Below are 13,232 nucleotides of genomic sequence, written 5' to 3'. Positions count from 1 at the left end.
ATGGATTTATTAAATAAAGCTGCTTGATGTGAAGCCATGGTGAATGTAGATGAGTAAAAGGTCTGTTGTATTCCCAAGCTGAAGAATTATCAAGTATACTGACAGATTCATTTTGAGTATTCCATGTATTACTAGTTTGGGAAGTTAGCAGGCTCGGCATTTTAATGCTTTATATTCAGAATGTGTAAGATAAATGGGAGCCTGTTTTGTAACACAAATGTTGTGTATGAGTATTGCTTTTTAAATGGTAAAAAAACCTTTCCTCAAATACAAGAAAAATATTCACCACCACCCCACCCCAATGTATGGTTTTTATCATCTCTGCATAGTAATTTGCCTTTTGCTGTTTTTCCTGTTCACAGCATATAGCACTTTCTATATTGTGGGCTTAATATTATCCATGCAGATACCTTTTGTTGGATTTCAGCCAATTAGAACAAGTGAGCACATGGCAGCTGCAGGTAAGAAAAACAGTTTAATGTATCAAAAATGTTAATGGTATGAATCTGAGAATGGTATGAATCTTGCACAATTTTGTGTTGGGATTGGTAATGTTCATTCTGAGCTTCTGACAGCCCATAGTTGATTTTTCTGGGAGCCTGGTATTTCAACAGTAGACAAATTATAAGTTACCATAGATAGTCACTATGGTATTTCCTCTCCTTCCTCCAATTAGCAATTCCTCCACTGCCTATGTTAATAAATTAAAAGGTGCTTAGGGCAAGCACTGAAACTGAAAAGGTTGTTTGAAAACTTAGTCTCCCTCTTTCTTTAACCAGGTGTCTTTGCACTGCTGCAGGCCTATGCCTTCTTGCAGTATATGAGAGACAGGCTAACAAAGCAAGAATTTCAGACCTTGTTCTTCTTGGGTGTATCGCTAGCTGCTGGAGTTGTGTTCCTGAGTGTCATCTACTTAACATATACAGGTAAATGGCTTTTTGCTGACAGATGAGACTTCAGAAAATCTGGGAGTAGGTAACTATTACAATTTTTTCAGCTCCCCCTTTGATTTTTTTCCTATTGATTGCTGGTCTTGTGCAATTGGGCTCCTTCTTGCCACAGAAAGATAACTATGGCTACTGGCGCTCTGTGGGTCAAAATCGTATTTAGGGTCAAAAAAGTAGTCAAATCGACTTGACGGCACACTTTACCTTTAATCCACTAAGGGAAAATTCCTTGCAATCACATGATCCTGTAGAAAAGGAGTTTCCTGGGGTTTGTTTTTTTAAAGTGGGAGGATCTCCAGAGATGCAAGTCTCACCTTGGGAGCATTCTTTCCCCTCAAAGTTTTGGGGATTAGTAATCACCTTGGGAGCTAAAGTGTGTGTTTGCTACGAAATTAATCCAATAAAATAGCTTTCATTCCCTTCTTTTGGGGAGGGGAAGAGGAAAGGAGAGTGTGTGAGGTGACCCAAAAACATTTCTTCGCTAGAGCTTGTGTGTCTTGGGTTCGGGGGGAAGCAAATTGAGACATGTGAAATGCAATGAATGCTGATGTAATAGCTGATTTTTATTCATGCATTAAAACTTTTTCAAAATCTAATTAAAATGTTGACTGGAAGTTCATTATTCATGTATTTTCATTGAAAACTGAAGGGTGTTTTTTTTAAAGGGGGATCTTTGTTCTTTAGATAATTTGGGAAAGTATACACACTTTCCAGAAACCCATGGTAATACTCATTGACTTAAGCTGTATGTTTTATTTTCAGGTTATATTGCACCATGGAGTGGCAGGTTTTATTCACTGTGGGACACTGGGTGAGTAGGAATGTAAGAAACTCCATCAGATGCTCTTCAGGCTGAACTATGTCAGTGAAAAGTTTGTAAAATCTGTTCAGATATTTAGATTCACAATCCTTCCTATTAGTTTCTGGGTTTGTCTGTTTTAATCACTTCTGATCAATTTTATGACCATCTAAAAATTTTCACAAGGATGTTGGTGATGGTTCATATCAACTTGCATCTTTAAACATTTTTTTAGAAGTGTATTCTTTATAAAACTGCCATTGCTGCTGCTCTCTGCAGTAGAAAGAATGTAGCTAAGACATCCACATCTAAGATTTGTAAAATCCTCTTTTTAAAGGGTTAATTTGTTTATAATATGATCATGTATAAAAAGCTATTACAGGTGGCCATCGTTATCCGCAGTCTAGGCACCCTCGGTTTTACATGTCCATGGTCAGGCAATGGAGACCAATCTCGTTATTCGCGGATACAAAAACAATGAAAACTTGCCTATCCGCAGTTCTTGGGTGGCTGGAAATAACCTCCAAAGTCACTTCTGGTCACCAGTTTGCTGAATGGAGCCATTCTGTGGCTCTTTCTTTAAAAATAACACCCACCCCCGCTATTTTTCACGAAAAATTGGTGGAATTGGGGTTTTTGGGAGACCTGGAGATCATGGCATGGTATGTTATTTCGCTTATTTCTGCCTCCTCCCTGCTTTTTTGATCCCAAGGAACCTAATCCCCCAATTCCCATTGACTCTGCGGTTGTAGGCGAGAACGGACTCCCACAGATAACAAGGGCCACTTGTACTCTTGAAGGTACTTTCTTTTTAATCTGTTTTGTCATATATAAAAAGCTGCAGTGTCAGGAACTCAGCCTAGTAAATAACTGCTAACCTGAAGGATCTAATGACAAAACAAAGGCTGCAAGACCTCTGATAGTCACACCTGAAGCTGTCAGCTATAGTGTTGACTTTTATGCTTCCTCAGTCTAGGCAATCTGTCCTTTATTGTCAGAGGAACTTATTTTGCAAAATTCAGAATTGGTGCTTTGATTGACAGTAATCTCCAAGTCATACTCTTAATGTAGAACACTGTAGAGTCTTGAGGTCACCAGTGGGGAAATGCAATTTACCTTCTTCCATTCCCTCTGGAGCAGATAGTTGCAAAGAACTTGGTCTAAAAGGAAACTTGCTGATTATGGATAAATATAATGTTCAGTATGAATGGGCATTCAGTATAGGTGCTTTAATATTGTAGCAGGTGTCCATGGGCAGGACAAATCAATTAGGCAAATCCTTTAAGAGGCCAGGAAGGATAGCCCTTCCCAGTCCAGTTTGTCCTGCACTAGCTCCAGAGAAGGTCTCCCTTGCATTCTGCCAAGCAGGGGCGTAACAAGGCTGGAGTGGGCCCAGAGACAAAATTTTAAAATGGGCCCCTTGCTGATACACACACACGCACTTCACATGTGACTTGCCTCTGGGGGGCCCCTCGAGGCATGGGGGCCCCCAGGCAGCCGCATCCCCTTGCCTAATAGTAGTTACGCCCCTGCTGCCAAGCTTTACCTCTGTTGGTTTGTTTGCTTTCCTTCCTTCCTCATATAGACTCTTTCTCCCCTTCCTAGAGTCCCCTTTCTTTCTGGCTACTTTCTTCCATTCTCAAATCTGTTGTTTTTTTAAACACACAAACAGCCTTTCTCTCCTTTCTTCCCTGCTCTCCTCCACTCCCTTCTCAGGAACAAACCTTGAGTGTCTTCCAGGCACAGGGCAAGAAAACACAGGTTTTTCAGCTCTCTGGTAGGCCCCACCACTGCATGGTGCTGGTGCATGCTACCGTGCACAGCCTGCCACGGACCACTTGGTCCTCGCCGGACCTGTTGGAGGCAGAGAGATACTGACCCAGAGGAAGGGCCTTTGAGTGCTCAGCCATGCAAACGGGCCCAGGCTTGCAAGTGCGATTGCCCCATCTCCCACCCCAGTGGGAGGAACACACAGACCATGAATTTGGGCCCATCATAAACCTCCATGGAAGCCTCGCATGTCCTGGAGAAGCCACTGTCAAAGGAAAAGGGGCCCCGCAATGCCCAACAAGCTTGTTGGCATGGAGCCTGCCAGCTGGAGGCCTGCTTGATAACACGCGGGCAGAGAGGATCCTGCTGTAGGGAGCGACCCATCCAGCTCCCCGAGCAAGGCGAGCCCCTGGCACCTCCTGCTCCCTCCAGCTGGGAGGCCAGCCACATAATGCCAGGGATCCAAAATACCAGAGGACAATGGCACGCTTTCCCCAAGCAAGCCTGCTACACCTATCTGATGAAATAAATGAAAAACACAACGTGACTTAATGATCTAGAAAAAGGATGCTTGAAAACTCAATCCCAATTTTATGTATGTGTCCATATATCCAATTACTTACAAATATCAGATCCTGAACTCTAAATCCACAACCTATTATGGGTCATTACACTTCAAAAGCCTGCTAATAAATATGTCTAAACAGGACTAACACACCAACAGAATACATTTAGATGACCCTAAAGATGTTACACATCATATATAATATACTGTATTGCATTTGGTATGGTGAAAATAACTCTGTGCTTTGTGATCCATCCACTTGACAAAACAAATTCAGCTCAAATGAGGTAAGATGAAAAAACTCTTCTCCTTGCTAGACAACAAAGCAATCCACCCAATGCGCTGCCATCCCTCTCCTCCTAGTATGACAGCTGGCATTATCAGTGCACCACACTCCCTTAGGGCTCCTCTCAGCACCAAGGGTTTTGCTCCACAGTCCTAGCACCACTGACTACACACTCACAAAGCACGGGTTCCTGTTCAACTAGGTGAACTTCAGCACCTTATTGACATTCTTCAGGATCCACTGGTCCTGCCCCAGGATCATATTGTCAGGATAAGGACCCTCACTCCACAGATCCGTACCATGCATATGTTGCCACCCTGCCCCTTAGCACTACTGCAGGGCCCCAGGGTGGCATCCTTGGAAGCAGTCCTCTGAGCACACTAGCATCTCCACACACTCCAGAGGTTTCCTCTGGCCACATCAGAAGGTGATAGCTCAGCAGCAAACAAGGTCAAGATCTGGATCGTGATCCGTTGCATTCATAAAGAATGGGTTCTGCGCCTGCGCAGGGACCTCGCGGACCGACTGACTAGCTCCTCGCGACGCCTCCAACCGCCCTGCACGTGATCGTGTCCATACTTTAATAGGCGGTTGGGGCGTGTCTTCCTCAGTTTCTTTTAGACCGCCATTGCGTCTAAACCTCAGATCGATTGCTCCTCGGTATTTTAATAGTTTACACGGTACAACGACTGGAACGGATTTGGAACTACGTTTGGCTTTGAACTTTGGACTGTTTTGGACTACGTTTTTGGATATCCCTTAAGAAATTCGTAAATTGGAACATTATTATTGGCCGTCAGACGCTGAGTGCTATGGCGTCGAAAGCGGCGGTTAAGACAACTTTCAAGCGCTGCACTAACTGCAGAGCAAAATTACCGTCAACGGATACACATGATGCCTGCCTGCTTTGTCTTGGTGAGCAACATAACCCGATGAACTGCAAGATTTGTTGCTCTTTTTCTAAACAAACTTTGAAAAATCGGGCATTGCGTTTGCGGGCAGCACTGTACGAGGACGCACTTAGACCCCCGACGCCGAGACCGGGCTCGGGGCCCTCGACGTCGATGTCGGTAACGAGCGTTACGATACCGTCGACCTCGATTCCTCCTGTTGTGGACTCTGCCTCATCGCAGTCTAAAGCCACTATGGAAGAGGAGTTTAAAAGGCCCGGGAGTGTGGAGAAGATGAGGCGCAAACACAAAAAAGCGCGATATTCCTCCACAGACGAAGAGGGCGCTTCCTCGCCACCGAGGAAGAGATCCAAAAAGACACGAGTCCGTAGTAGGACTCCTTCGCCGACGGGTTTACAGACCGAGGCGGAAGATTGGGATACTACTTTAAAGGTGACTCCGTCTCCATGGGTGCAACAAAGTTCCCCGTCATCGGAAGGTTCGCCATCGACATCGAGGTCGGCGTCGAGATCGACGTCGAGGCACGAACAAGCGTCGGCATCGAAAGCTCGACATCGAAGGGAATCGAGAGATCGGGCATTACCGGCGTCGACTTCGCCATCGACATCGATAGACCCGCTGCTGTCGGCGTCGACGGGGTTCGACTCGATACCGAAGGAGTTCCAAGCCTCGTCTACACAGATTGCGGGAGTTCAGGTTACAGAACAATGTACTGCTTCAACACCGAGTGTTTTCCAGACTGGAGACCGACACCGGCTGGTGGCAGACTTAACTCCTGCAAGAACCCCAATTCACTCTCCGGCGTCGCCCAGGGTGATTTATCATTCGGAGGACTATATGGACTTTGGTGAGGGAGTCATGCAGGAACAAACTGTTGTGCAGAAAACTCGGACTCCATTGTTGGCCCTATTGGATTCTAGTGAAGGCACGCCTTCCGGGTCGACCTTTCACGGGTTTACCTTCGACCAGCTGAGTGGGACAGCAGTGCCTAAGACTCCGTCTGCGTCTCCAGGGCGACCCTCCGTGCATACTCCAGAGACTACTCGACTCATTTCAGCAGCCACCAGTCCCATTCGACAGCTCATGACTCCTTTGGTGGAACATCGTAATCTGCCGAAGCCGATACCTATTCTGGCACGAACGGCAGATGCATCAACGGCCACGTCTCTTGCTGTGGGCCGCATCACACATGCTTGTGGTTTCCGCCACAACCCCGAAGTGTTTTTTCCACCAGATTATGCGGAATACAAGATATGGAAGGCGCAGCAGTCACTTCGTGAAGATCCACTGCCACAGCGGCAGCGCCCATTGGAGGCCAGATTGCTGCAAAATAACCCGTCCTTGCCACACCGCTCAGAGTCCATACGTCCCCAAGTGTCGTTGCAAGGAACACCTTCTAACCTTGTCCCTGCTACGCAGTGTGTTTCATCACATGAGACTGGAAGCAGTAGGAACAGCGACTCAGACACATCATATTTGTCAGACACTGAGGGAAGCACCATGCACGAGCCCAGAGAGCCTGACCCTCCAGAGGAGGTTGCGCCGGGTACCTCGATCTCTCCCTCAGAGGAACTAAAAGCGTACCATGCGCAACTACGTGAGATGGCGGAAGCTTTGGGCCTGGAAGTTCAGCTACCAGTCTTAGATCTGAAAGATCCTGTGTATAATATGATGGCAAAAGCTAAGGTCACTCACCCTGTGTCGCTACCAATGATTCCAGCAATTACGAAGGCGGCACAGTCGGCATGGACTGTTTTGAGGACTTCAACGCCCACTTCGAGAAAGTTGGAGAGTTTGTATAGGGTGCAAGAAGCTGATAACACTTACCTGGTGAGGCACCCAGACCCGAACTCTTTAGTGGTGGAGTGTGCATCGTCAAAGGGTGCACAACGCCATACTACCCCTGCTGATAAAGAGGGGAGAAAGCTTGATGTCCTGGGACGTAGAGTTTATTCTACGTCCAGTTTAGCAGTGAAAATCGCTAATTATGCTGCATGTATGACACGATATGCCCACCATCTGTGGGACACTTTTTTCCAGGACTCGTCCACGTTGTCTGCAGATGATTTACAAAAGGCTCTAGCACAGACCTATGAAAAGTCCACGGTGGTGACCAGGCAGTTGCTGAGCACGTACAAGCATTTAGCGGAGACGGAATCGCGGGCAATGGCAACAGCTATTACTTTGCGGCGTCACGCGTGGCTGAGGTCTACTAACTTACAGCCAGAAATGAAAGATAAAATTGAGTATTTGCCCTTTGATGGGAAAGGGCTATTTGCAGACTCTACGGATGACACCATGGAATCCTGGAAAAAGATGAAGGTCACGGCAAAAACGTTTATGACATCCACTTCTTCAGCTAGTCAGCAGTCTCGTAGTCGCCCCTACGGAAGACAGCAAAATAGGTATTCTAATAAGCAGGATCGAAGAGACTACAGGAGACAAAACAAGCCTTATCAAAGGAATAGGCCCTATTATCAGAAACCTAAAGGCCAGAGGGCTGCTAAAGACCAATCTAAGCAGTCTCTTTGAAGTGAAGGTCCATCCACTGCAACACCGCACATCGACACCAACTACAATACCAGAGGCCTCCAACACCAGCCTCGCATTAGCCAGAGTACCCGAGGCTCCCGAGAACAGCCTCGCGTTAGCCAATGTATCCATCAAATTGGCACGCCACGCCAATGCGTGGCACAACATAACATCAGATCAGTGGGTGCTGAAAATTATAACTTATGGCTATGCAATAGAGTTCAAGAATTTGCCACCTTTCCAGGGTGTGAAATACACCAGGTCAACACCAGCACTTCAGGACGAAGTGCAGGTACTGCTGGAGAAACGAGCAATAATGCGTGTGCCGTGGATGGACAGACTGAGGGGGTTTTACTCCAGATATTTTCAGATCCCCAAGAAGGATGGGGGAATAAGGGCAATAATGGACTTAAGAGAGCTGAACTGTTATATAGAGACGAGGAAGTTCAGAATGGTCACTTTACAGGGCATTCTGCATCTCTTACTAAAAGAAGAATGGGCAGTCACCTTGGATTTGAAGGATGCCTATTTTCACATAGGGATTCGCGAGAATCACAGAGGGTTCCTTCGTTTCACAGTAGGCGATACAGCGTACCAGTACACAGTTTTGCCATTCGGGCTCTCAACAGCCCCGCGTGTGTTCACAAAGGTGATGGCAACAGTCGTAGCGTTCTTAAGAACAGAGGGCCTAAGGCTGTACCCTTACCTCGACGACTGGCTTATGGTGAGCGCAGACAGAGAAGGGTTACTTTCTCAGACACGATTGGTCTTGCAACTGCTTCAACAGTTGGGAATCAATGTGAATTGGAAGAAATCCAAATTGGACCCCCAAAGGCAAGTGAACTTTATAGGCTCGATACTGGATTTGGCGGAGAAGCGGGCTTTTCTGCCGGAGTCACGGTATGAGCAGATCAGGGATTTAGTGCTTCTGTTCGAGAAGTTGCCACGTCAACCAGCGGAGGCCGTCCAGAGACTTCTGGGGCTAATGGCATCCTGCAACTCTACTGTAGCTTACACCCGTCTAAATATGCGCGACCTTCAGTTGTGGTACCTCCGCAATTTCCGTCCGAATGTGGACAACCAGAAAAAGATGTTACTCATCCCTGTCGGTGTCCTGAGGTCACTGCGGTGGTGGATTCAACGAGACAATCTTCTATCAGGAAGGGAGTTCCGACCCTGGACACCATCCTTTTGGGTGACAACGGACGCCTCCCTATGGGGTTGGGGAGCACATTGTGGTCATTGTCAAGTACAGGGTCGATGGACTCCACAGCAAAAACTGAAGCACATAAATTATCTGGAGCTTTTGGCGGTGTTTTTGGCGTTGAAGGCTTTCCGCCCCCAGTTGCAGGGAAGGGTTGTACAAGTGAACCTCGACAACACAACCGCCATAGCTTACCTCAACAAACAAGGTGGAACGGTGTCCCGAACCCTGTGTCATTTGAGCCAGCGTCTGTGGACCTGGTGTATTGCGAACTCCATACGCCCTATGGCGTTGCACATCAAAGGGGAGAACAATGTTCAGGCGGACATGCTGAGCAGATCGTTTCAGCTGAACCAGCAGCACGAATGGGAATTGAGCGAGTGTTACCTTCGGCCGCTGTTCAAGAAGTGGGGTACGCCGCAAATAGATTTGTTTGCCACTGCTGCGAACAAAAAATGTCAGAGTTATTGCTCTCGTGCAGGACATGGCAAACACTCACTGGGAGATGCGTTCCAGCGTCTCTGGAGGGGGGGCCTATATTACCTGTTCCCCCCACAACCGCTGGTCCCCAGGGTATTAGCGCAAATTCTCAGAGACGAGACGCAGGGGGTTCTGGTGGCTCCATGAGGGCCCAGACAACCATGGTTCGCTCTTCTGCTGAAGCTGTCGAAAGGCCGGTATCACCAATTTCCCGTTTACCCGGACTTGCTAAGTCGAGAAAGGGGGATGATCTTACACCCACAACTACACACGCTGAAGCTGACAGCGTGGCTGATAGGTTAATGAAAAGGATCCTACTTAATAGTAGGAGGCTTTCAACCCGGCGTAATTACAATAGTAAATGGCAGAGATTTCGCAGCTATGCGAGAAGGAAAGGATTCTTCCCTAAACGGGCGTCTATCATGCAGGTGTTGCTGTATATGACGACCTTGAAAATGTCCGGCTTGGCAAACTCGTCACTTCGGGTGCACCTGGCGGCTATATCTGCCGGGCATGGTGGCTGGGATGGAAAGACTGTGTTTTCACACCCCAAGATTAAGAAATTCCTAAAAGGGGTTAATAACATGTACCCACCTGTACGGCGTCCCGTTCAGCAATGGAACTTAACTTTAGTTTTGAATGCATTGACGGAAGCACCGTTTGAACCTTTGGGGGCTGCGCCCTTGGGCATGCTGACTTTAAAGACTGTATTCTTAATAGCAATGACGTCAGCACGTAGGGTGAGCGAATTGGCTGCGATACGGGCTGATCGGCCCTACACCCAAATTTACCCAGGGAAAGTAGTGATGCGCCTGGATCCTAGGTTCAGGCCCAAAATAGTGTCGGAGTTTCATATCAATGAGGATATTGTGCTTCCCGTGTTCTTCCAAAGCCCACAGACGCAGTTGGAAATCAAGATGCATACGCTAGATGTAAGGCGTTCCTTGCTGTATTATCTGCACGCCACTAGGTCCATAAGGAAAACGAACAAGTTGTTTGTACTTTACCGTGGCAAGCCTAAGGGCTTATCAGTGACGCGTCAGCGGCTCGCGCAGTGGATTGTACGTGCCGTGCGGCTGGCATATAATGCTCAGGGTGTGACACCCCCAAGTTCTATTAAAGCGCATTCAACGAGGGCTTATGCAGCATCAGCAGCAAATTTGGCAGGTGTGCCACTGCCGGAGATCTGTAGGGCAGCCACATGGGCCTCATGTCATCCTTTTGTGAAGCATTATGCTTTGGACATACGGCAAGCGAAAGATGCAGAGTTTGGTCGAAGTATCCTGAAGAGGGTGCTGCCTTGATGACCCGCCGCCAAAGCGGGAAGCTGGCTAATCACCCATTCTTTATGAATGCAATGGATCACGATCCAGATAAACAGGTTGCTTACCTGTAACAGATGATCTGGAGGTGATCCGTTGTATTCATAATACCCACCCAGCCTCCCCGCAACATCAAGGCAGTGAAATTGAAGTTTCAAGAAGGATCGTCAGTATGCACGACGGTGTCTGGCGGTCTGCAGAAACTGAGGAAGACACGCCCCAACCGCCTATTAAAGTATGGACACGATCACGTGCAGGGCGGTTGGAGGCGTCGCGAGGAGCTAGTCAGTCGGTCCGCGAGGTCCCTGCGCAGGCGCAGAACCCATTCTTTATTAATACAACGGATCACCTCCAGATCATCTGTTACAGGTAAGCAACCTGTTTTTACTCCCAGGAGTCACACGGTCACTGCACTGGTAGGTCCACTTCCTCATCTTGCTCAAAGGAAAAACCGCTCATAGCTCCGCCCATGATTATCATGACAACCGACACCAGTAGGTTGGGATCGGGGGACATACAGTCTCTAATATTCAACACAAACTGAACTGGACAGTATAGCAGGAAATTGGGAGTCATCCATCCTCCACAGTCATGTTCTAGTCGCAACCGAAAACATCACAGCCTAGGAGCACGTAAACTGCTAAGGAGGGACATGCTCCAACGCACTTCATGTGGAAGTGACACTAATACTCCTATGGACTGGGACCCAGATATTGTCTATAGTAGCCCATCATGTTAGCAGCTCTCTGATCTACAAAGGAACTGGCTCATCCAACAAGTACTACTTTTGCCAGAATGGAACCTGAACCTTCAAACATTACACCTTCTCACTCAGACCTTGGTTCAGCCACAGGTGGACCTCTGTGCATCTCCAATGCCATACATCTGTGATTCCGCCCCCCCACCCGCATGCATCCCTGGCCACAGAGCAGAAACAGAAGCTGCACTCTTGGTTCCGTGGTCTAGGGAATTCCTATGTGCTTCCCTACCTGTTCCAGTGCCCAGCCATCTATTCCACCGCATAGGGCTCCTTCAAGCACACATGATAATGGTGGCCCTTTATTGGCCACACCGGCCATAGTTCACAGAGATTCTGCACCTCTCCACCGCTGGCCCATGGTGCCCTCCAGCACCTACAGGCCTTGGAATGCACACATCATTGTGCAGTGATGCTGCCCAATCTATCTCCATACAAATAAAATGGGGTTTGCACTCTCATCCTCACCGCCTGCACTGCTTAAGAAGGACAACTCTCTCCTTGCCCTTGGTTAGGACACAAATCCCCCTTCAGGTCATCACACAGTCTTAGAAATACCTCTGGCACCTCTGTTGGAACCTATTCGATCTCTCACTATCTGTACCTTGTCATTTAGGCTGGTCTTCTTCATAGGTATTGCTTCTGTCCCAAGGGTCTCCAAGTGCAACCTCAGTCAGCTGATACAAGATTCTACATATTTTCTGTGGACTCAGTCAGGTTGACCTCTGAGCCATCATTCATAACTAAATTGACAGCCATTTTCCATCAGTCAAACTATGTGTTACTACGTTGTCCTGTCCCTTTCCTACTCACAAGGACCAGAAGAGCACAAGTTAAATGTACTCTGCAGTTCATAGACTCGCCTGTCCAGAAACTCATCCTTCAGGTCTAATGACCCACTCTTCGTCGTCCTTTGGGAATTCGTGGGGCTCTTCTGCTACAATTGCTAGGTCAATGGAGGCAGATAAGGCTCCAGCATACAAAGTCCGACACCCGCCTGCTCCTCTCAAATAAACAGCTCATCAGTCAGTTTCAACCTTTGCTGCATTCTCTACAAATGCACCACTTTCTGAACTCTTCAGAGCGTCCAAGTGGTCCTCGTCATCCATGTTGATCAGCCACTGTAAGTTGGATGTCCTCGGGCTCTTACAGGCTGCCTTCAGCAGACATGTTCTGCAACATGTTCTTCCGCCCTGGTAGCCAATGACCGCCCCCCGCACCCAGATCTCTTAGCTGTGGCATGTACCACAGGAGATGTCCTCATCCAGCAGCTGAAAAGGGAGTATTGATCATTTACCATGAAGGCTGCTTCATGCTGCTGGATTTGAGGACATCTCGACCGATCCATTCCAGTAAGCTCCTTCTTTGTCTTGTATTCTGTCTCCCTTTACCTTCTTGTTGGAACCTTAACTTGACTAAACCAAACTGGGAGGGGCTGTCCTTCCTGCCTCTTAAAGGCTTTGCCTAATTGATTTGTCCTGCCCATGTGGGAAGGAAAACCCACATGAGATGTCCTCAAATTCAGCAGCAAGAAGAAGCCTTCACGGTGATAATGCTCCTTTTTATAATTGATCCAGACACTCTGCTTGCTCTGTAGCAAGAGGGAGGAAGGAAGCTTTGTAAATAAGAATCACCTTTTAACAGCTTGGGCATGATTTG

The 13,232-nt window shown here is 47.5% G+C and overlaps 1 protein-coding gene across 1 annotated transcript in view; it reads left to right on the top strand.

Moving 5' to 3' along the window:
* Positions 1 to 13,232, top strand: part of STT3B (STT3 oligosaccharyltransferase complex catalytic subunit B) — a 79,450-nt gene that overhangs the window by 43,220 nt on the left and 22,998 nt on the right. The window contains exons 6-8 of the mRNA XM_053260514.1: positions 363 to 461; positions 780 to 926; positions 1,710 to 1,758. Of these exons, the coding sequence (XP_053116489.1) occupies positions 363 to 461; positions 780 to 926; positions 1,710 to 1,758 (295 nt within the window). The remainder of the gene's footprint in view (positions 1 to 362; positions 462 to 779; positions 927 to 1,709; positions 1,759 to 13,232) is intronic.

This window comes from Hemicordylus capensis, chromosome 6 (assembly GCF_027244095.1).
Source record: "Hemicordylus capensis ecotype Gifberg chromosome 6, rHemCap1.1.pri, whole genome shotgun sequence".
Taxonomy (NCBI): domain Eukaryota; kingdom Metazoa; phylum Chordata; class Lepidosauria; order Squamata; family Cordylidae; genus Hemicordylus; species Hemicordylus capensis.
The sequence above is the reverse complement of the archived record's forward strand: the minus strand, read 5'-3'. Positions and strand labels throughout refer to the sequence as shown.